This window comes from Ciconia boyciana, chromosome 4 (assembly GCF_034638445.1).
Source record: "Ciconia boyciana chromosome 4, ASM3463844v1, whole genome shotgun sequence".
Taxonomy (NCBI): Eukaryota; Metazoa; Chordata; class Aves; order Ciconiiformes; family Ciconiidae; genus Ciconia; species Ciconia boyciana.
The window spans coordinates 16,069,869-16,093,770 of record NC_132937.1 but is presented as its reverse complement, the minus strand read 5'-3'; the positions used below and the strand labels follow the sequence as shown (position 1 = coordinate 16,093,770).

At 42.8% G+C, this 23,902-nt stretch overlaps 1 protein-coding gene across 1 annotated transcript in view; it reads right to left on the bottom strand.

Annotated features, from left to right (window-relative positions):
- LOXHD1 (lipoxygenase homology PLAT domains 1) overlaps window positions 1-23,902 on the bottom strand; it is a 175,055-nt gene that overhangs the window by 74,690 nt on the left and 76,463 nt on the right. The window contains 12 exon segments of the mRNA XM_072859639.1: window positions 1,411-1,575; window positions 2,326-2,454; window positions 4,309-4,413; window positions 5,734-5,882; window positions 11,891-12,024; window positions 13,317-13,471; window positions 14,018-14,150; window positions 14,211-14,315; window positions 19,012-19,172; window positions 19,998-20,190; window positions 20,525-20,721; window positions 21,587-21,663. Of these exon segments, the coding sequence (XP_072715740.1) occupies window positions 1,411-1,575; window positions 2,326-2,454; window positions 4,309-4,413; window positions 5,734-5,882; window positions 11,891-12,024; window positions 13,317-13,471; window positions 14,018-14,150; window positions 14,211-14,315; window positions 19,012-19,172; window positions 19,998-20,190; window positions 20,525-20,721; window positions 21,587-21,663 (1,703 nt within the window).

Genomic DNA, 23,902 nt, shown 5'->3' with positions numbered 1-23,902 from the left:
AGGTAAAGAAAGCAAGACATGAGAAATAAAAAGTAGCTTGATCAAAGCATGGGGGAGGAACAAAGAGATTACATTGGCAGATCCTCGGAGAAGAAAAGTGGTTTTAGCTTACAGACTGCATGATATGAAGATCTGGACATTGGAGGGTAGGCCAGCCAGTGTGAAAGAGACCTTTAACATGAACCACAGTGTTGACAGTAAAAAAGAAGGAGCCAAAGCAGCTGATAGTCTTCTGTGTGGTTATTCTCACATCTATTTATGAAGAAGGAAACTGAGGCAGAAAAAGAGAGATTGGGCAGCTCTAAGTTTTGATGTCTAAATAAGGAACTGCAAGAGGTAAGTCTTGATACCATCAATGTAGATGGAATGAGATAGGAGACATCTTTGGTGTGAAAAACTTATCACTCTTCCAGAGTGACCTAGGAAGCACCTGGCAGGGCATGGGGTGGAAATCAACTCTCAGGTTCCAGACCTCGTCCCTCATCATTGTGGCATCCAACTTAATTAAGGGAAAATGCAATTTTGATAGTTCCCTGAAGGCGGGCCAGGAAATATTTGTCAACAACTTGAAATGAGGCAGATCAGGGAGGGACAAGTCAAATACAGTCCCAGGGATGTGAGTTCCCTGCCCACAGTCAAGGATGCACATGTGAAAAGGAAAAGAGAAGGCTACAAAATAAGAAAAATAATGTTTCCAGTCATTTATTTCAAGAAAGCCATGTTATTTGATTCTCAGTGTCCTGGAGACAGGGAAAGAAGTTGCTTGAATAGAAGAGTTTGAGGTGCCATAGTAGACTTGAAAATTATAAGCTTAGTACTTGGAAGGTGCTCCCAAAAGACACTGGGTTTACCCCATACAGTAATTTAGAGGGGAGTGAAGTGAACAGTAAGGAAAAATTGTAGAACACTAAAAGAGGCAGACTTCTACAACACTATCAGAAAAGCACCACACTGAAGAAACTCTGGAAGAGGGTCTTTCAGCAAGAGAGGGGTGTGCAATGCCAAAGGCACTGGGGGAACCAAGGCTTGGAAGCAAGACCAAAGTGTCTGCTTTGACAATAGAAACAACAATATTAGAATGGAACAAGATCAAAGGGAAACTGGAGACAAGGAAGACAGCTTGGAATGGGCTGAGGACTTGGAGATTAAAGGGCAAGAGGGAGCAAAAAGACAATCATACACAGCCACATGGCTTCTAATGACTCTCCGATTTGGGAAATACAGGAAATGTTAGTCTAGAGCACCCAGAGGAACATTCTTGTAGTAACTGGAATAGTTGGCATGTGATGTATTTATAAATTTTTCAAAGCAAATTCAAGGGAGAGGCCAAGCCTATAAAACTGCATAAGCTAGTGAGATTTTATCTTCTGTAATGATGGGTGTATCCTGGGGAAATGGCATTCTGTTCACATGGGATATATTCTGTTGTCTGCAGTTCTGCAGGGAAGATAATTCTCTCAATGGCTCCATCATCCTCTGATTTATCCAGCCAACGGCCACAAGGGAACTTGAGGCACCGTCCCAGTGATGGGGCATCAATCTCCACCCATTCCAGAAACCAGCCAGTTGAATTACCTATGGTTGGAGAGATAACAGTGAGTAACCCACAAAGCCATTACAGACAACAGCAAATGAGTCATTGCATTCCAGACCTCTGAGAAATAAATGTTCCTCTCTTTTGCCAATGGAAAAATAGAATGGATACCATAAAGATCATTGCAAATTGTCCAGGTTCAAGCTAATGTGCTTTATATTTCTATATGCGTCAGGCTAAAGATGTGCACGTGGAAGTGCTAATTACTCCATCACTTGGATTAATTTGCCTTTGTAATAGGACAGAGGAGTTATCAACAAACATGTCCCTTGGTGTCCCATAGGGAAGGGATCCATGTGTCTTTCCACTGCTTCCCTGGTTTTAAGTAGAGACACATCTATGTCTAAGAAGCAGCTGGGACTTGATGATGAAAACAACAAAAATATCAATAAAAGAAATGAGACAAGTCTATAGGTCCCGCATGGAACAAGAAAAACTACCAAGTTTTGTGATAGATGAGAAATCTCTCTAAAGATGTGGCTGCAAAACTAAAGAGCCTCTTCCAGAGAGAGAGGTTGCAAAGGTACCTGCAAGTTGCCACCACTGTGCTCTTATTGCCACAGCCATGGGAATGGTATTAGCAGCAAAGATAGTAGCAGCAACAGCCAAAGTGACAGCAAGGATCTGTCACTAAAAGGTAAATTACGTTTGGGGTCTTGAAGGCAGGTTATTTTATACAGTAATGTGCCTAATGCACTAGAAACACTACATTACAAAGCAGATTATCTTACCTTTATTGTCATGGCCTATCTTGATTTTTTTCAGGTCTCCAATGTCCACAGACTCCACTGTAAACTCATCTACTTTCCCACGCTCAAATTTGTTCTTGTTAATCTTTGAGGCCTTTAGGCTGACTATCCCTGTTGTGGTGATGCAAAAGGACATTGTTCAGCATGTCACCAAAATTGGGAATCAAACTCCTTAACACCAATGTAGTATTAAGAAGCAGGCATTCTTTATTACAGCACCGGATGCACGGGGGATCGTTCCACCTAGCGTGCATACCGCAGGTTACATCAGCCGAAACTTATATTGTCCAATTACATACATATGCATCACATTTCCTGGAATGATCATGTATATTCATTCTGTTTCCCAGAACTAATTATCATATTTGCATGGTCATTACGCATGCATCCTTGAGCTCCGAGGGGCTTCCGTGGGGGTCTCTGGTGGTCCTTGGTGGTCGTACAGGTGTGTCCTTTAGTTGGCCCCTTCTTCTGGACATGCGCAATCCCACCTTCCTTATGTAACTTGCTTCCCTTCTTCATGGTGCATGGTCCCTAACAATGATTTGGCACCCTTAACACAAACCAATTATTCTAACCACCCTCGACTCTTTGTCAAGATGGGCTGGGGCTGTACTGGGAACATAGCAGCATGTCCGTACTACTCCTCGTCCAATTGTCTTTGGGCATAGTAGCCATATCCATAGCCATAGGTGTACAAACACAATATTAAAGTATTGTCTACCCCGCTCCTATCTCTATGTTGCTTAGTTACAAAAGAACAAACTAATAATTTTGGTTACATCTGGTTACAAGCATGTGAAACAAATCCTCTGGGAATGTCAACAGTGGAACAGAGGAAGTGGCTAAAATGTAAAAGTGGCTTTTCATCTCAAGATCTGAGCTTTGTCCCTCCCTCCCTCTGAACCCAAATCTGTATCAACACCCAAAATATACATAATTCCTTTCTTGAGTGATCCTCTGGTAGCGCCACAGGGACGATGCTGTTGTGCTGTGTTCACAGCTAAAGAAATTGGTCCTACCCATCAGTTCCCTGTCACTCTTGTTGGAAAATAAGTGTGAAACATGTAAAGAATAAAGTTCAAAGGGTCAACCAAGAAGAAACAAAAGAAAACCCAAGAATATCCTGGTAAAACTGGATCTTCCAGCATGTGATATTTAACAATGGAGAAAATTAAGCCTTAAAAGGAAGAATGACCCTGAATTCATGACCTGAAAAGCATGGTTTTGGGGTCTATGACCACCAGCGGCCACCAGAGGACCCCCACGTGAAAAACTGAGCATGTGTTATGCTAAATCATCATTATGTAAGCTACTAATTAACATAGTCCCGCCTAGTAGTATGAAAACCTATGCATATGGAAAGATATACTGTATAAATGAACCTAGATCTGTGTAAACTGGTATGCACGTTAGGCGGAAGGATCCCCCATGCATCCAGCGCTGCAATAAAGAGAATGCCTGCTTCTTAATGCTACACTGGTGTTAAGAGGTTTATTCCCGATTTCGGTGACACTCTCACAGGCATCCAAGTCACTGCACACACAGCTCAGCTGCTTCCAAGAGGATTTGCTCATCAGCTGATTAAATACTTTTGGGCCACTCAAAGAGGCAGAGGAGAGCTGGATTTCAGGAGCATGCTGATTCATTGCTGAGGAAAGCAAATCATTCAGTGCATTAACTACTCAGTAATGTAGTCCCAGTCAACTGTGCTGTTTCTATAATTGAAATTAAAGCCTTTAGATCGGCAGCTGGTGCAAATCAGCATCGCAAAGTTCGACAGTGATTTACAGCAGCTGGTGGTATGCTCCCAGCTATCACAATGTATGCAGAGACAGCAAGAACATGAAGTTGTGCTAAAAAGGAGTGAGGAATGGGTATTGAGGAAACAAAAGGAAACCATGACCTGTCTTTTCAGTTTTCTAGCAGTGAGGTGCTATCCTGTTCCAGCATGTGAAGCCGTACCTGTATCATCTTTACTTCCATAGAGAGTGATGAAGACGTTGGCATCTGTCCCAGCATTCTTCTTGTCCCCAGTTTTCACTTTCACAGTGTATGTTGTTGATTTAGCTGTCAGATAAAATATCTTAATTTAAGAGTGTGAAGTCTGAGCAGGAATTAACTCTACTTTTCATTGCATATGTGTGTTTGGTTTGGGTTTTATTTTGCCCAATTACAGCCATGTTGTAATCTCTAATTCCTGTTGTATGCTGTGGTAGCTCCTGGGGTAGAGCTGGGCTATCTGGTTGCAGTCTTCTACTGCTCCAGTCATTCAGTACATTGTCTGCATATCTACAGATAAGAAATGTGCTCAAGCCTTCCCATTTTCTTCCTGGGAATCTGTAAGGTTCTTCAAATCTGCCTCTGCCTATAATGCTATAATGCTATTTCATTTTAAAAAAAAGACACACACACCCCTCTTTATTCTAATAGCACCAAATAACATATGTGCATATAACACATACCAGAAAGTATGTGCACGTTGAAATATACAGTTCATATTCATGAACACACCCTTCACAACAGCATCACTAGGGAGGTTTCTATTGCACCATCATCTAGCAAGCACAGTAAACTCATAAAAATTGTGGAAAAGTCTAATATAGTCTTCACTGTGCTGCAAAAACCTGCTCAAGATTTCAAAACCGGCACCTTTCTTCCATAGTTAGACACATGTTTCCAAGATGCTGCTCAGCCAGAAGGTCCTCCTGAACCTTCTATCAAAGGGCTATCCAATTTGTGGAAATTTGTTGGCTATACAACTTGTGGAAATTATTCATGTATTCGAAAGCATCTGAGGGGGGAGTTTAAGACCTTTCACTGGCAGTGAAGCTAATGGAAGTGCTGGGCACTCAGCACCTTTCAGCATCAGACCCAGGAGTGTGTCATTGCTCTGTGGTTACCGTGCAAAATTATGTACAAGAGAGACAAAGTTATTTCAGAGGACAATGGACACAAGCAGCAAGACTGAAAGTGAGAGAAATTTAGGTCCCTTCCCTTTCTCTGGTCACATTTGCTCTCCACTCGGTTTCACGTTGAAATGTTTAACCATTCCAGTCCATGTTGTGAAATGGCTGGGATTTATGCCTTAGATATTAGCAACGAATGTGCATTTCAGTTGAGAGATTATGACTGAACATGTTATCCATTTTCCTAGCTTTCTCACTTTGGGTCCAATCTTGCAAGATGATTAAATCACCTAAAAATGAGGAGTGTCCACTCCTCGCTGGCTGACATGCACTTCACACTTCATTCACACCTGAAGACTTCATGGTCGGGGGCAGAATTACTCACAGTCCAGTGAACACTAACTGCTAATGCCCTCAGCAGTGCTAATAACTTGGTTCCTTTTCAAGCCCACGCTGGAAGAAATACAAGGCTAACATAAACCTTTCTGTTCCAGGCCCAGCGTTGCAAGAGACTGGCCATCATTTTCCGAACCTTTCTTTACAAATGCTTCATCCACTGGGACCAGCTCCCTGACAATCTGACCGTCATCTTCCTCAACTGCTAACCACCGCTGGCATGGAAAATAATACCTACAAGAATGACAGCAGCACCCAGCACTTACACAAGACTTCATAAGCTTTAATAACATAAACAAGCACAGATCAGAGGCTACTTAAAAAAACCCAAGACTATTCAAAGCTGAACAATACATCTGTTTTCATCCTTGAGCTCTGGTATTGTTTGTGGGAACTAAATCCATAAATAGGTTAGTGAGCACTTACCGAAAAGTGCTGTTTCTGAGCTGTCAGCCCCATATGATTGATTCTTTTTAGTTTTCACTCCTAGAAAAAGTTAAATAAATCGAGGGAACCTCCAGTCTCCCACGCATTTTTATGTTTATGAATAGTGGACCCATCTTGAGGTCCTTATGAGCAGTCCCACCCACCAGAGTGTCACCGAAATAGGGAATCAAACTCCTTAACACCAATGTAGTATTAAGAAGCATGCATTCTTTATTACGGCGCCGGATGCACGGGGGATCGTTCCACCTAGCGTGCATACCGCAGGTTACATCAGCCGAAACTTATATTGTCCAGTTACATACATATGCATCAAATTTCCTGGAATGATAATGCATATTCATTCTATTTCCTGAAACTAATTATCATATTTGCGTGGTCATTACGCATGCGTCCTTGAGCTCCGAGGGGCTTCCGTGGGGGTCTCTGGTGGTCCTTGGTGGTCGTACAGGTGTGTCCTTTAGTTGGCCCCTTCTTCTGGACATGCGCAATCCCACCTTGCTTATGTAACTTGCTTCCCTTCTTCATGGTGCATGGTCCCTAACAATGATTTGGCACCCTTAACACAAACCAATTATTCTAACCACCCTCGACTCTTTGTCAAGATGGGCTGGGGCTGTACTGGGAACATAGCAGCATGTCCGTACTACTCCTTGTCCAATTGTCTTTGGGCATAGTAGCATATCCATAGCCATAGGTGTACAAACACAATATTAAAGCATTGTCTAACCTGCTCCTATCTCTATGTTGCTTAGTTACAAAAGAACAAACTAATCATTTTGGTTACATCTGGTTACATTTCCCCCCTTTGGAAGTTTTGAAATAATAATCTTTTCAATACTTCCACTCTTAATCTTTCATAACTCAACATAAGCAGGTGGCTTCTCTCCCGGCATTGGTGTACGATGCTTCATCGCTGATTTCTGTGTCAACATTTTCTTTAAACATTGATAAACCAAACAAATCACCAAAACAACTGTAATCAAAATGATTAGTGTCTGTAACAACTCAGTTATCCATCTTTTAAGAGGAAATCCAAAATGTCCCAAAATTTGGCCTAACCAATTTGTTTGCATTTCACTCCTTAAACCTTGAGTCTGCTGTGCCACCCTCTTCATATCATCTATTTGTTCATTCGAAGCAGCTGTAACATTTGGGATGTGCACACAGCAATCTTCATTTCTGTAAATCCGCAATCATCACTTCAATTCCCCCATGTGTTTCTCTCTTTTTTCCTCTACTATTTTATCATTATTTGTGGGGTAACTATGACTTGTCGGGTGGATGTTACCCACCTCATTTTCTACTGCTCTCAACTGTTCTGCCAATAATCTATCCAATTTACCATAATTTGGTTTCGGGGTTGGAAGTTTTACCTGTTTTACTGGTACCAGGGCAAGGATGCTTTGCTCGGCTGCCTCTCTAGCAGTTTTATCAGCCAATCGGTTGCCCACATTTACCATGGTTTGTCCAAATTGATGTGCTTTACAATGCATTACCACTACTTCCTTGGGCTGCTGGATGTCCTGGAGGAGTTGAAGAATTTCTTCCTGAGCTGACAACAGTCCTCTTTCCTTCCAGATAGCTCCATGTGTGTGAATCTGCTTTCTGTGCTGGTGTATTCACAGGGAGAGCTTCAGCTTTCATCACTTGGGGTGGTGGTAACCACTGCATACCCCGCCATCCGTTTTCCATCTCGGACAAAGATGCTTCCATCCATAAACAGCTCCAAATCAGGATTAGGCAATGGTTCGTCCTTCAGGTCCTGTCTGCTAGAATATACCTGTTCAGTAGTTTGCAAACAATCATGGTGTAAAGACTCACCCATTTCTGAGCTCAAAAACATTGTTGGATTTGCTGCTGTTGTAGTTTTAAGTTCCACATCATCCTGTTCCAAGAGAGTGACCTGGTATTTAAGCATGCGGCTTGGGGACTGCCATTGCCCCCCTTTTTGCTCCAAGACAGAAATTACCATGTGTGGGACATAAACCGTAATTTTCTGCCCCATGGTTAATTTCCTTGCTTCTTGGATTAAGAGTACAGTTGCTGCCACAGCTTGCAAACATCCAGGCCATCCCTTGCTGACATTATCCAATTGCTTAGAAAAATACCCAATGGCCCATTTCCAAGTTCCTAATTTTTGCGTCAACACACCCAAAGCAAGATGTTATTGCTCATGTACAAACAATTCAAAAGGCTTTGCTAAATCTGGGAGTCCTAACACAGGTGCAGACATCAGAGCCTTCTTCAGATTTTTAAAAGCTGTCCAACACTCAGGTGTCCACAACAGGTAATTCTCCTGGGATCCTTTCAAAGCTGCATAATTGAGGATCCACAATCGACACCACCCGACCATACCCAAAAATGTCCGCAATTCCCATATTGTTCTGGGTTCTGGAACTTGACAAATTGCTTCCTTTCTGCCTGCTCCCAATCTTCTTTGTCCTTGCAAAATTTCAAAGCCTAAATATATCACAGTCTCTTTCCCAATCTGGGCCTTGCTTTTTGATACTCGGTATCCTGCTTGTCCCAAAAATTCAACAAGCTGATGGTCACTTGTAAACAGTCCTCTCGAGTCTCTGCTGCTATCAAAATGTCATCTACATACTGCAATATTATTCTTTTTTCCACACTTCCAATTCCTTTGCCAACTGATTACCAAATATTGTAGGACTATTTTTGAACCTTTGAGGTAGCACTGTGCAGGTGAGTTGTGTCTTGCGTCCAGTGGTGGGGCTTTCCATTCAAAGGCAAATATGCCTGGATATCTTTGTCTGGAGGCATGCAGAAGAAAGCATCCTTGAGATCAAGTACAGTAAACCATTTCTGTTTTTCTTTTAAGGATGTCGGCAAGGTATATGAGTTAACTACTACTGGGTGAATGTCTTAATCTGATTCATGGCTCTTAAATCTTGAGCTAACCTGTATTCCTTGCCATTCTGCTTTTTCACTAGCAATATCAGGGTATTATATTCTGATTCACATTCTATCAATAATGCATAATTCAAAAATTTTGTTATTAATTCTTCCAACTCCTTTCTAGCTTCCCACTTGGTAGGATACTGTTTTGTCTTACTGGTTTAGTTCCAGATTTTAGAACAACCTTTACTGGTTCCGCCAATTTAGACCGACCTGGAATTCCACTAGCCCATACCAAGGGTGTTACTGCATCCTCTACTTCTGCAGGAATTTCTTCCTTTGGTCTTGGTGTGTTCTGTAACATAAAAATTCTCGCTTCCACAGCTTTTGATTCAGGTATTAACAGCTGAGTCTCCCCATTTTTAAAAATTATTTTGTGCATTCAATTTACTCAATATATCTCTTCCTAACAAAGATGATGGACATTCTGGCATATACAAAAATTGATGAGTTACCCATTGCTTTCCCAATTTGAATTTCAAAGGTTGTAAAAACGGCCGATTTTCTTCCACCCTGCTCCCCCAACAACACTTATAGTTTTATGACTAAACCCCCCTTTGCATATATTTAATACCGAATATGTTACCCCTGTATCAACTAAAAATTCTACTTCATCATTCCTCAGCTTTAATGTAACCAGGTGTTCAGCTGGGGTTGACTCCCTGGTCTCCTTCAGTCCTCATCATTCAGAGTCATCAACTTAATTGCCTGTAGCGAAAGATCCAGTTCTCTCACTTTGGGCCATTCCCTTTTCCAATGCTACAGGCAGAGCAACATCATCTTAAACTCTTATTCCTTCCCTGTTTTTTTCCAAAGTCAATGCCATAAAATCTTACTGGATAATCCCACACTGTTTTTGCCACTCCAGATGATTTCTCAAAGCAAAAATAAATACCTCATAAGCTATTTCATCTCATTTACCTTCCCTTTTGCAAAATAACATTAATTGCAAGATGGTATTATATTGCGATGGACTATTCTTTGGCCATTTCTCCCCACCTTCCAAAGTATACATTGGCCACCAATGATTGCAATATTCAATTAATTGCTTCCGAGTCAAAGGATCACCCCCCAGATCTTTCCAGTGTTTTAAAATATATCCCAAAGGTGTTCTTTGTGGGATGGGTTTCTTACTCGGAAATGTACCCATCTCCCAAACGACCAGTGCTTGTGATTGTGCACTATCACAAGCACTAGTCAGAGGGACCCCAACCCTTGTTGGAGCTCCCTCTGGGATTCCAGCCCCCTGCCAGAAATCCCAACCTTGGAGACTTCAACCCCCTGTTGAAGACTCCCCCTTGGGCCCCGCTCCACAGGCTTTCGCCTAGCAGAGACTTACCAACCGAGGTACCTCTTAGCCCAACCCTGCGTAGCTTTCGCCGTGCCTTACGAGCAGGCTTGGTGGGACTCTAACCCACGTCCTACCTTTGGTGGGACTCTAACCCCACGTACTGCTCAAAGTGGGACTCTAACCCACGTCCTACCTAAAGTTCTGTTACCCGTTAGAAGAATGCCTTATTACCTTGTTCCAGGGGATCTTGCTCAGAATTCTTCAGTCCGGGGATCAGAGGTTCTCCCCGAGAATCCCTCGGTGCCGGCTGGAGATCCTGCAATCCCTCGGATCCGTCGAAATTCAGAAGCAGGGTCCCATCTGGGTCGCCAAAACTGTCACCGAAATCGGGAATCAAACTCCTTAACACCAATGTAGTATTAAGAAGCAGGCATTCTTTATTATGGCGCCGGATGCACGGGGGATCGTTCCACCTAGCGTGCATACCGCAGGTTACATCAGCCGAAACTTATATTGTCCAGTTACATACATATGCATCAAATTTCCTGGAATGATCATGCATATTCATTCTATTTCCTGGAACTAATTATCATATTCGCGTGGTCATTACGCATGCATCCTTGAGCTCCGAGGGGCTTCTGTGGGGGTCTCTGGTGGTCCTTGGTGGTCGTACAGGTGTGTCCTTTAGTTGGCCCCTTCTTCTGGACATGCGCAATCCCACCTTGCTTATGTAACTTGCTTCCCTTCTTCATGGTGCATGGTCCCTAACAATGATTTGGCACCCTTAACACAAACCAATTATTCTAACCACCCTCGACTCTTTGTCAAGATGGGCTGGGGCTGTACTGGGAACATAGCAGCATGTCCGTACTACTCCTTGTCCAATTGTCTTTGGGCATAGTAGCATATCCATAGCCATAGGTGTACAAACACAATATTAAAGCATTGTCTAACCTGCTCCTATCTCTATGTTGCTTAGTTACAAAAGAACAAACTAATAATTTTGGTTACATCTGGTTACAAGAGCATTGTACAACTTTTAAGCATGTGACTTCAAGTATGTTCCAGCTCAAAGGCAAGCCTGTATTTCAGGTTTCTAACAGCCTAGGCTTTGCTCATCCAGCTCTCTGTGAAAATCATGGGAGTTTGCTTAGATCAGGACTTGCTTTTGGCCCAGATCTTTGCATTAGGTAGAAAAGACAAATGCAATGTGAGGTCAAGGACTTCCAGAGTGGAGCCTTGAAAGGAAACACGAGTACAGGCTCTGCAAGGGGACCTCTTCAGGAGTGAGAGTCCCTCCCAGGAGAAAGGGAGAAAAGCTGAGGTTTTCTTCCAAACATTGCTAGTTCTCAAAGTGCAGAGATGCTGGGACAGCAAAACCGCACACAGAGGTACCCCAGAATGGCCCCACACTCAGTATAACAGCATAATAATCACAAGGCTCCCAAAGGATGCTTGCTCCCTGTGAGTTGGTGAGGAGCTACGACGATGCCCTTCTGCATCTCCTCTGCCTTCCTGCAGTTCTGCAGGCTCCTGAGAACGTGTCCCCTTTTCTGACTGAATGAAAAGGGTGCAACAGGCTGCTCACGTGGTGCTCTCCTTGAGATCAACAATTTCTACCCTCTCCAGGAACCAGCTTGGGCTAGCACCAGAGTTATCGTGGCGGATCTGCAGCTTCTTCAGCTCACCCAGGTCAATGGCTTTGATGGTGAACACATCCACCTGCACAGGAGGCAAAAGGTAAATGACTGTGTTTCCCAGAAAGGGGGAGAGGCAGTAACTGGGCCACAGTCATTTTTTTTCCCCATTAAAACAGAAGGTGTTTGTAAGTCTCCCTTGTATTCTTAGGGTAGATGTACTGAAATAACTACAGAGCTGTGAGCTCTCCCATTACACTCATGCTTGGCTCCTACAAGGCAGTAACAGCCATGGAGCTGCACAACCCTTCACTCCTTTCTTTACTTCATCCCCATTTCAGCTTCCTCTAGGTTTAATTCATCTCTCCTAAATCTCATTCCTTTCAAGCTTAGCATTTTCCCCCCAGATTGAGTCTGGAACTGGACACAAACGTATTGACTCCACGGAAACTCTCCTGTGCACCTCCATGTGCTTTATTTCAAACCAGAGAATTTTTTCCTTTTGTCATTTATTACAATCATGAGGATCATTTATTATCTGTATTAGTGTGACAGGATGGACCTTGTTATCATAATACTTTGAACGTCTTAATGTGATTAACTCGTTGATAGACTTTAGGTTTCTAGTCTCAAAAGCAGACAGCGTTACATTTGCAGCTTGGAGCTCTTCCCACTGAATGACGAACCATGTGCAGGTTGCAGTTTCACTGGTGCCAAGCTCATAAATCACAGCTAACAGTTTATTTAACAACCTTAGGCTCTTTTTGTGATCTCAAGCTTTCCACAGCTGCTTATTGTTTCCGTAATTTTTCATTATTCAAAATTATTCCTTGAACAATTCCTGGCTATAATAGTAGTTTGTTAATTGTTCATAAACATTTTTATGGCAAATATTCAGTCTACAAGTGATGTTGTTTAATTGGATTAGATTATAATGTAATTATAGCACACTGTGTGATATTGCTTTTATTCCCTGACTAGTGGAGTAGAACATTTAGATTCTAAATGTATTTGCAATCTAAATACTGACATATTTGACCTGCCTCACAAATGCTCTCCAATGTTAATTTAAAGTTTGTGATTTTCAAGTATTCCTGGCAGGAAACATTATTACCAGAATGCTTACGGGAAGCAGATGCAAAAGGTGGCTCCGATGTAGAATTGGTGTTCAGCTTTTTATTCAAATGAATTTCCCCTGGAAAACGTTTTGAGGCATTTTGCTTTAAATAATATATTTAAGAAATAAAACACATCCGAGCTTTAAGCTGAAAGAAGAAGCCAAGCCTTGCAGAGAAGAGACTGTAATGAATGGCCAGCGTAACTGAGAGAGCTCTGCCAGCCTTCTGCTTGCTTCAGTGAGTTGAGTTCATGCATTACTTGGCCCTTTTCAAACTTGTTGAGGTTATTCGACCTTTTCAGCTGGCGCTCACCTGTGTCTCCTCTTCCTATGCCATAGATGCTCAAGAAGACATTAGCATCCGTCCCAGCCCCACACACATTCCCAGTGAGAACACGAACTTCATAAGTATTCTCTGCAAGTAAAATTGCAAAGGGAGATCAGCAAGATCCCAGAAATAGCCATATTTCATCAGATCTGTGGCTCACCATGAAAGCGGGTAGGTAGCCCAAAAATGCCAGCACAGTCAGCTTTAAGAAAGGTTTTGTCTGGAGCTTGTTAAAATGTTTGCATGTGTCTTAAAACAATGAAGGGCTCCATCTTTCTCCAGCCCTTGTCATTAACCAAATAAATAGTTAAAGCTTGCTAAACTCCTAGTCACAGTGGTAACTTGTGGGACTCGCGACCCAAGTTCCCCAGACAAGCCTTGGAGAATCCTATATAGTCCTTTAGGATATTCCCATTTCAGGCTGTCTCCTCCATCCTCTGCCTGAGTTTAACCACTGTCCTCTTCCTCCTCAGAGCTGATCAACCAACTCACAGTGTAACCTACACTGCGGGCCTGGGGCAATAGGATGGCTGGGGGGGCATAAATGATCCTGCAAAAGCACCACAGTGTGGTTATCGTCCTTCATGCAACTGCTGTATTCACACATACATGCACATTCCCTCTGATATTTACCTTCCAGGGAAGATTCTCCATCAGGCACCAGCTCCACCACAAGCTCCTTATCTCCTTCATCTTTAGCCAACCAGCAGTGTGCCACAAACGTATAGACATCCATTACTTCTTCCACCTTGGTCTCCTCTTCTTCCTCCTCATCAGACTTCTTTTTCTTCTTCTTCTTCTTATCAGACTCCTTAGTCTTTGTGGCAAGCCGCTTCAGCATGACACTTTCCAGGAACCAGCCATCCCCAATGCCTTTCCCATCATGGCCTATCTGAATCTTATAAATCTTGCCAACATCTGCAGCCTCTCTCTGCCACCAAGGGAAAGTCAGCACCCAAGAGGATATAAGACATCTTAACTTCATAAGGTGCATTCTTAAAAATGAGGAGCATCACCTCTATTACCCAAAATGATCTAAGCAAGGATAAGATCAATTTTTTTGTGCAAGTTTACCTTTACTTTTTCCTTCCTGTTTTATTCTTTCATAATTCCCATCACCAAATCTCACCTGATCAGACTGAGCTGAAGACTTTCAGAACAACCACGACAAGGATAGGACCTGAATTCCAATTTACTGGGCTCCCTACTTCTCCATTGCTCTCCTCACCAGTATTGTCTCTGTGTCGGCATTAAAGGTGAATATGCCAAAATATCATACTAGTGTATCAGATTCTCAGTGCCTGAGTTCTTTTTTAAATGAACTACAAGGATGTCATGAAGTTACACAGGGAGAAAATTAGAAGGGCCAAAGCCCAACTAGAACTTAATCTGGCTACTGCCGTAAAAGACAATTTAAAATGTTTCTATAAATACATTAGCAGCAAAAGGAGGGCTAAGGAGAATCTCCATCCTTTATGGGAAGTAGGGGGAAACATAGTGACAAAGGATGAGGAAAAGGCTGAGGTACTTACTTAATGCCTTCTTTGCCTCAGTCTTTAATAGTAAGACCAGATGTTCTCCAGGTACCCAGACCCCTGAGCTGGAAGACAGGGATGCGGAGCAGAATGAAACACCTATAATCCAAGGGGAAACAGTTAGTGACGTGCTACACCACTTAGACACACACAAGTCTATGGGGCCGGATGGGATCCATCCAAGGGTAGTGAGGGAGCTGGTGGAAGTGCTCACCAAGCCCCTTTCAATCCTTTATCAGCAGTCCTGGCTAACTGGAGAGGTCCCAGTTGACTGGAGATTAGCAAATGTGACACCCATCTACAAGAAGGGTCAGAAGGAGGACCCGGGGAACTACAGGCCTGTCAGACTGACCTCGGTGCTGGGGAAGCTGATGGAGCAGATCATCCTGAGTGCCATCATGTGGCATGTAGAGGATAACCAGGTGATCAGGCCCAGCCAGCATGGGTTTAGGAAAGGCAGGTCCTGCTTGACTAACCTGATCTCCTTCTACGACAAGGTGACCCGCCTAGTGGATGAGGGGAAGGCTGTGGATGTTGTCTATCTAGACTTCAGTAAAGCCTTTGGCACGGTTTCCCACAGCATTCTCCTGGAGAAACTGGCTGCTCATGGCTTGGACGGGTGTACTCTTTGCTGGGTAAAGAACTGGCTGGATGGCCGGGCCAAAGAGTGGTGGTGAATGGAGTTTACTCCAGCTGGTGCCCAGTCACAAGTGGTGTTCCCCAGGGCTCTGTGTTGGGGCCAGTCCTGTTTAATATCTTTATCAATGATCTGGATGAAGGGATCGAGTGCACCCTCAGTAAGTTTGCAGATGACACCAAGTTGTGCGGGAGTGTTGATCTGCTTGAGGGTAGGAAGGGTCTACAGAGGGACCTGGACAGGCTGGATCGATGGGCTGGGGCCAACTGTATGAGGTTCAACAAGGCTAAGTGCAAGGTCCTGCACTTGGGCCACAGCAACCCCATGCAACGCTACAGGCTTGGGGAAGAGTGGCTGGAAAGCTGCCTGGCAGAGAAGGACCTGGGGGTGTTGGTTGACAGCTGCCTGAATATGAGCCAGCAGTGTGCCCAGGTGGCCAAGAAAGCCAATGGCATCCTGGCTTGTATCAGAAATAGTGTGGCCAGCAGGAGTAGGGCAGTGATCAGCACTGGTGAGGCCGCACCTCGAATACTGTGTTCACTTTTGGGCCCCTCACTACAAGAGAGACATTGAGGTGCTGGAGTGTGTCCAGAGCATGTGTGTCCAGAGAAGGGCAACGAAGCTGGTGAAGGGTCTAGAGCAGAAGTCTTATGAGGAGCGGCTGAGGGAACTGGGGTTGTTTAGCCTGGAGAAAAGGAGGCTGAGGGGAGACCTTATCGCTCTCTACAACTACCTGAAAGGAGGTTGTAGAGAGATGGGGGTCGGTCTCTTCTCCCAAGTAACAAGCCATAGGACAAGAGGAAATGGCCTCAAGTTGCGCCAGGGGAGGTTTAGATTGGATATTAGGAAAAATTTCTTCACCGAAAGGGTTGTCAAGCATTGGAACAGGCTGCCCAGGGAAGTGGTTGAGTCACCATCCCTGGAAGTATTTAAAAGACATGTAGATGTGGTGCTTAGGGACATGGTGTAGTAGTGGACTTGGTAGTGCTAGGTTAACGGCTGGACTTGATGATCTTAAAGGGCTTTTCCAACCTAAACGATTCTATGATTCTAAAAGAATAATCAGATACATTTAATACTTAGCACGAGACATGAACCAAGCAAGGAGCAATAATGGTATAGAGAAAAGGCAGTATATTTGGACTCAGATAACCTGATCTCTGACATGGATCATGGACTTGGACTGCCCTTCTCCTTACTTCCTATCTGGAACATTAGAAGAGTATCTTCTCACTTCTTCACTAGTGAGCAAAGAGGATACAATCATTAGTGATTACAATGCATCAGTGGCAGAAGGTTGTATCAGTAAGAAGATTTCCATCTCTCTAGTCAATATAGCAGATATAAAACCTTGTTGGTTTAGATTATTTGTCTGGATTACTACCTAATGAAGTTGGATAGAAGGTTTTACTCCACACAGTCCTTGAACAGCCAATGACTTGTTTCTGATGGTTGCTTATCCTTTTAGGTAGTGTTTATGCTATAAAATTTGGAAATATTTGCTTCAGGCTGAAAACTGGCAACTTGGCATATAAGGTTTCAGTCTAGAAACATTTTTTTCAATAGTAAATTAAAACAAAATCAATCGCACACAAGATGCTTATCAGAAAACTAAAATTGATCCAGCTGTCCTGGCATAAAAAATGTGTCTTTCCTTACACCACTTTACCCTTAGATTTTCTATAATCACCCTGCATGCCCTGTTTATAGCTGATGGCATTTTCTATTAGCATGTAGCTCACAGAATCTTATTCTTGCCCATATCTTTCTGTAAATATTCATATCATGAAAGAGATAGAGGGTCTGTCTATTAATGCTTCAGAGCTTCTGCCTTGTGTGCTTATAAAAAAAAATCACAGAAAATGGGCAGAACTTTTAAGTCTGGTAATAAACATCTGAGAGAGGATATAAACATGGCTATGTAAACAGAACACTGTACATATGGCTTTATTATAAATCTGATATTGGCTAATAGTTTTTACTCATAAATTTTGGAAAGTTTATTTCCTTTAAAATCAGAGAAACCTAATCTTAAAATTATAGATTCTTAAAAAAGCAAGCATTTATAAGGTGCTAGTCATCTTAAATCCTAAAGAACTCATTAAAAATGGATAAACATCACTAACTCCATTCTATAAAGCAAGAAACTGAGGCAGGACGAGGTGAACTGATCTCAGAAATACACATTACAAAACCGTGGTGAAGCTGTAGATAAAGACATCTCCATTTGGCCAGTGACAACAGGAAAGATACCCCAGTCTTGATGATTCAGAGGAGCTTCCACAACTAGCTCCAAGTAGGTGCTTAACTGTGATGAGATGGATACCACCTCTGTTGGACTGTATATTCACAAGGAGACCTAGGCACCACTGTGGTGAGCCTTGTGCTGTGAGCACATACAACAGATGTGCCTTAAATCCTGCTTCCATCTGGACTCTGTGCTTTACTGTCCAGATGTTGGTGTCTCCTGAGGTTACTTCAATACAGAAGGATGTGGCTCTGACATGCCCTGACAGTACATCCTGTCCTTGCTCTAACCCCACATCAGGGCAAGAACTAAGACCATTCCTTTGCCCCAGACCTTGGTTTCTCTGGGCAGAAAACTCAAGGAAGCAAGCCAGAAAAGGACGGCGGTCCAACGTAGCCAGGTCCCACTCAGGAGAGGGTGCCCAACCACACTGCTATGCGTACCCTCTGCTCAGCCTTGTCAGCCCAGGACCTCTTGTTGGATTAGCTAGGTCCTGGCTGACACACCTGAGTTATGTTTGAGGCTTTTCATCCCTGCAAATACTCTGGTTACTGTTGAGTTGCTCAGAAAGAGGTGTGGACTCTGCAGTATAAACCTAAATGCTGGCCAGACCGATAGCTGGAGTGTGCTGTACGCCTTGAGCACTGTGACTGTGCGGTGCTCGCTGGACTAGTGCAACAGGCAGCAAAATCCATGGGGCACTCACACGTTCACAGAAATTACAGCAGCAAACCTCTGCAGGGATGGGCTGACATGTACCAGTGGCAAAAGGCATGTGTGACCACAGGCAAAGCCAGGATTCCTTATATCTTGTATGGGGTTTCTTTTTTCCCAAGTAGGTAAAGAAAAAGGACAATAACATGTGGTCAGGCCCAAAATATAAGATTAAGGTCTTTCGAAATCTAACATGAGTACCTCCTTTTGAAAGTAAAGGTAAACAAATGCTATCAGACCATATTCTTCCACGACACCTTTGCTACCAGTCCCTCAGAAGATGAAAGTCACTCCACGAAACACAAAACCTCCCAAAAGAAATACAAAATCTCCCAAAAATATGGATAGAGGACAGCAGATACCAACAGACCTCGCAATTTTGTTAAAAAGTCAATTGTTTTGTATGATTGGGCTAATTAGCCTGTTGATGTCTCAGTTTTGGCTGGTCATTTCTTTCCCCTCATAGAAGCGGCAACAACTGCCTTCATCATACCTTGAAGATATCTGTGGCTCCCCATTCAAAGTTGTTTGATCTGTTTTCTAAGGTGATCAATTCAGTTTTGCCAGTCTCGCCATAAATCTGCATGAAGACTTTGGCATTGGTGCCTGTAGCCTGTACATCTCTGGTAACTATAGACACCTCGTAGTTTATCACTAGTCCAAAAATAAAGCAATTAAATCAGCAGAGAAGCTCAGATAACATTCCTGAGGGCTCAGGTTCAAAATTAAATTACCTTGTCTTAACAAATGACCACGTAGCCGACCATTTGCTCTTATCCAAACCAAATGTGAGATAACACAACTCTTCACTGAGGACTAACCTAATAGTTTTCCCTTTTACAAGTATAAAGCTGGTGTCAGAGGGGTGCAAAATAGAGTCTTAAATGGGAATTTCATTTCAGTATTAACTATAGAGTGCTTAAATGATCTTCTTAATATAATACAAGGGAGGGAGTTACACAGAGCAGAGGAAAAACACATCTTTTCTCAGGATCCCAAGGCAAATTTTAACCATAGCCTTAAAAGAAAACAAATCTACTGATAAAAGTCAAATAGACAGTAGAGATTTGGTCTTTATTTATCAAACAGCCTCTCTCTTCCAGGAAATGGGGTAATACAAGCAGGACAGGACGTGTGCTTGTGCAGGACTGGGGCAGGTAAATGTGAAAAAAGCAGAACCCACTGACATTGTAATGAAGAAGCACAGCACCTTGTGCTTTGTTACACTGCCCAGGATGTAAATTTTTCAGACAATCTCAGGAAATTAAGATGGAAAACTCACTAATGTTTTTCCAACTGTTTTAGAAAAAAAACACACAGCAGAATAATTTACTTTTCTCACCAACATAAGCTCTTTGGGACAAGGACTTTCTGATTTTGGTGTCTAACACAGTGTGTCCTGGTCCTTTAAGAATGCTAGTAACACAAATTTAGTCCTAGCTATAAAAAGCACACATTTCTCAATGTGTTTTATCTCACATTTCTCAATAGGCACAATCTCACTTGGGTAGACCTCCACCTCCACCCTGCCATCAGCCTTATCTTTGTCGAGCCATCGGTTGCAGGGGAACATGTACTGCCTTCCCTGGACTGGAACCGTGATCTGGACACTGGCCAGGAACCAGCCAGAACGGAGACCCACGTTATCATGTCCAATCAGTATACGGTTGATCTTTAAAAAAGCAAACAAAAACCAAGAGGGCAGAAAAAAACCCAACACAACAGAATTTACTTAATATATAAAAATCTCTTTCCCCTGGCACCCTGTTCTTACACCACGTTCATGTAAATCCTTTATATATATATTTAACTATAAACTTAAAACATACTCGTCACATGCCAGCATGGATGCTACACTGCCGATGTAATAGTCTATACAAAATGTATTTCTTAATCTCCAATGCAAAGGTCAGAGACTCTTACATCACATTGAATCCTTAGCTATATATTGATTCTGAATTCAGCTGCTTGCACAAAGCACAGAGCCACCTGCAATTAATTCTTACCTTCCCAATATCCATCGTATCTAGAGTAAACTCATCCACTCGACCACGTTCAAAATAATTGCCTAGATCATTATCAGAGACTAAGAGAGGCTCTTTGCTGGAGTCTGCTTTTTCACCATAGAGTTTGATGAAGACTTTGGAGTCTGAGCTGGCACCTGGGATGTCTCCCGTCTTCACACTGATGTGATAACTGACATCTAAAGTGAGATCAATGTACAAAATACAGACACGTGAGTGGCATTTCCAGTGCTCAGCCAGGCAATCGGCTTCAAACATATAGGGGAGGGGGGCTCCAGCTACAGACAAAGAACTTTGCTCCTCCATTCATGCATCCAGCATCTTAGGGCCACACTGGATAAGCTCTCACACCTTGGAGTTATTCACCAAAACATAAGACATGCAACAGTTACACTAATAAGCAGAAAATATTCTGTACTCCTCCCTCTCACTGCTAGATGATCACCAAGCCATAAAAGTGAGCTTGGGCAAGTAAGGCAATTTTACTTTTTTTATACTTACAATTTAATTCAATAGCTTTGACTTTTTTTCTGAAACAAAACAAAAAGCATCTCAACCTGAGCTCTGTGAGCACTGTTTTATAAAGAAAATTGTAGTATTGGAGGCCTGGTTCTCCAGAAAAGGACAATGTAATCTTTTTGGTGATTTTCTTCTGGGAACACAATGTTATTAGACAGAATTTACTCTACTAAAGCAGTGGCAATTCAAGATCCTTCAGAGAAAGCAATTCTTTCAAGAAAGCACAATTCTATACAAGAAAGCAATTCTTAAACAAATCACGACATTAAAAATCAAAGCTTCTATCTACATATATAATGTTGCAATTATTCTCTTTTATGCAAATTAATCCCATTCATAAACTAGGATTTAAGGGTCAGAGGCATTTCCCCCCGAGTGACCTACTGCAGCTTCTTGCATAAGAATGGCAAAAAAAGCCCAGTAGATTTACTGTGAACTGACATGAATCATTAAGTAGACTAAAGCAAGTAAATTCGTGCATACAGAGCTCAAACCCAGACCTTCTTTTTTCCAAGCTAAACTCACTTTTTAGCATTGGTGACTCCCCAGCGGGCACTAATTCTCGGACAATCTGACCATCATCCTCATTTTTGTCAAGCCATCTGGTTTACAAACAGAAGTAAGTTATCTTTGAATAATTAGGACCTATTAGACCTTTCAAAATCTAGGCTAGCTCCACACATAGTAAAAATCCACACCATAATCAAAAAGATATTTTTACAGGGCTCTGTATCTCTGTTAACTTTGCAGGAACTTGACCAGACCCTACGGCAGTCACACCTTAAACCTCCATTTTTCCAACAAAAGAGATCGTGAGAGCCCTGCTCGCAGTAGATAAGCATCTGCTGTGATGTCCATCTGTCTGGAAAGCACAAACTCCATAGCAACAAGTTATTCCTGTAAATGGGCAGTCTCAGTCTCTTGAAAGCATTGACTCTCATTGACCAGAAATACTTGCAGCCTTTATTACTAGCCACCTTGATTACAACCTTTATAACATCTAAGTTACTAAACCCCCCCTTTTTTTAGTGTTTGCTTACTCTAGTTTATCATCACTTTTCCCTTCCCTAAAGATAAGTATATAACCCTTTTTTCTCCACCAGGAAGGGGATGAATTATGTTGTTCCCATTTTCAGGGCTGGGTATGTGGAGGCAGCTGGCACCAGCAAAAGGAAGGATTTCCTTTGTTTCTCAACATTAATCTAATGATCCAACTAGACTAATTAAGAAGAAGAGCCAGGCACAAAGCAAAATATAGCATGATCTCAAGGGAAAAAAATCTGAAAGGAAAATGGAGGGGAACCAATTGCTAATCTGTTAATCTTCACAGCTACTCCTTCAACCTCAGAGATGAAGGAATTACAGCCCCCAACCCCATCATATGCCATACAGCAACTGTTGTACAACAACAGCAAGGGCCCTGGAAGAGGTTTCTCACTTTCCACTTCAAACCCAGACTGCTGCTGTACTCAGGATATTCCTGTAGGCATCTGCTTAAGGTCAGGTTTCCCACAGTGGTGCACTGGGGCCATTTCAGTCCCCAAACATTGCGTCGTGAGAGCAGGCGCAGTTCCCAGAAAGCACGTTGTTCCCAGGTACACAGCTATCTGCAGCAGCTTCTTTTGCAGTTAAAAATACTGCTTAAAACCAATGGGGGTGAACAAAGGACAAGTGAGCGAGCTCTGGCAGGTTACACAAGGTATTTAAATTTCTGTAATAATTCCCAGAACTAGAAAAAGATAAACAAATCCCCAGAAACTGTTTCTTTTTAAAGGCGGCCACGCATCTATCTGAATGACACCAGACCACAAAGACCTGCTTCTGCACAAACACATGAAGCACAGATGTACTGCAAGCTTCCTGCAATGTCGCCGTGCCACACATGTTCTCCTTGTCTGATCTTCACACCAAAAAGGAGGAGAGCTCACTTCCCATTTAAGTTTCCACTTTTGATTTTGCTGATGAGCCAGCATACAGGGAAACCAGCAAATGACCCTCAAAACAGGGATTTGGGATATGAAAAAATGGCCACTGACAGCTGGATCAAACCTATGGTATCTCACTGGTAATAAGCCAGCAGTTTACTGTCATGACCAGTTGGACTTGCCATGGTGACCAAGAAGTAACCAAATATTTTGGAAGACCAAGGATGATAGGTCTCCGTTTCATCCATCTGAAGGAAGGTTATCTTTTTAGTCACCTCTCCCTTCCCACGCACAAGAAAACAATAAGCACAAAGAAACCATGCAGAAAACCAGCACTGGAAGAGAAATCCAAACAGAAGCTAGAGCCAGCTGGTCCCAGAACCACTAGCAGCAAAGTCCCCATGCAAAAGATGTGCACACAGCCCCACCACAAAGACACACATCTCCACTCCCAGCTCCCTTCTAAGCTTTGGTGGGTTGTCGGGTATGCAGTCTACCCTGTATTCTTCCCTTTCACTCTGTAAAGGAGGTGGCCATGTGCAGGTGGCTTGAGAAGGGCTAAAAGCTAAGGGGGTCAGCATGAAGACGATGAAGTGAGCATGTGATGATCACATGAACACCACGTGAGGGCATCAGGTGCGGTGTTGTGCCTCAGTGGAGGCTGAGAACTGTAGTGGGGATAGAGGAGCAGAAAAATCTGTGGGGAAGATCATGAAATTGATGTCAAGAACTGAGCAAGGGTGGAGTGCAAGGAGAGCAGAAGAGGAGCATGCCAAGACATCACGTTGTCTTAAGAAAGGAAGCCTTTATTGATGTTTTAGGGTTGGGGGATTTTTTTTACCTGTTAGAACTGGTCCTTAACACCTTTGTATCATGTAGTTCTTGATGCTGGCTCAGGATTCACATCCTTGGACAG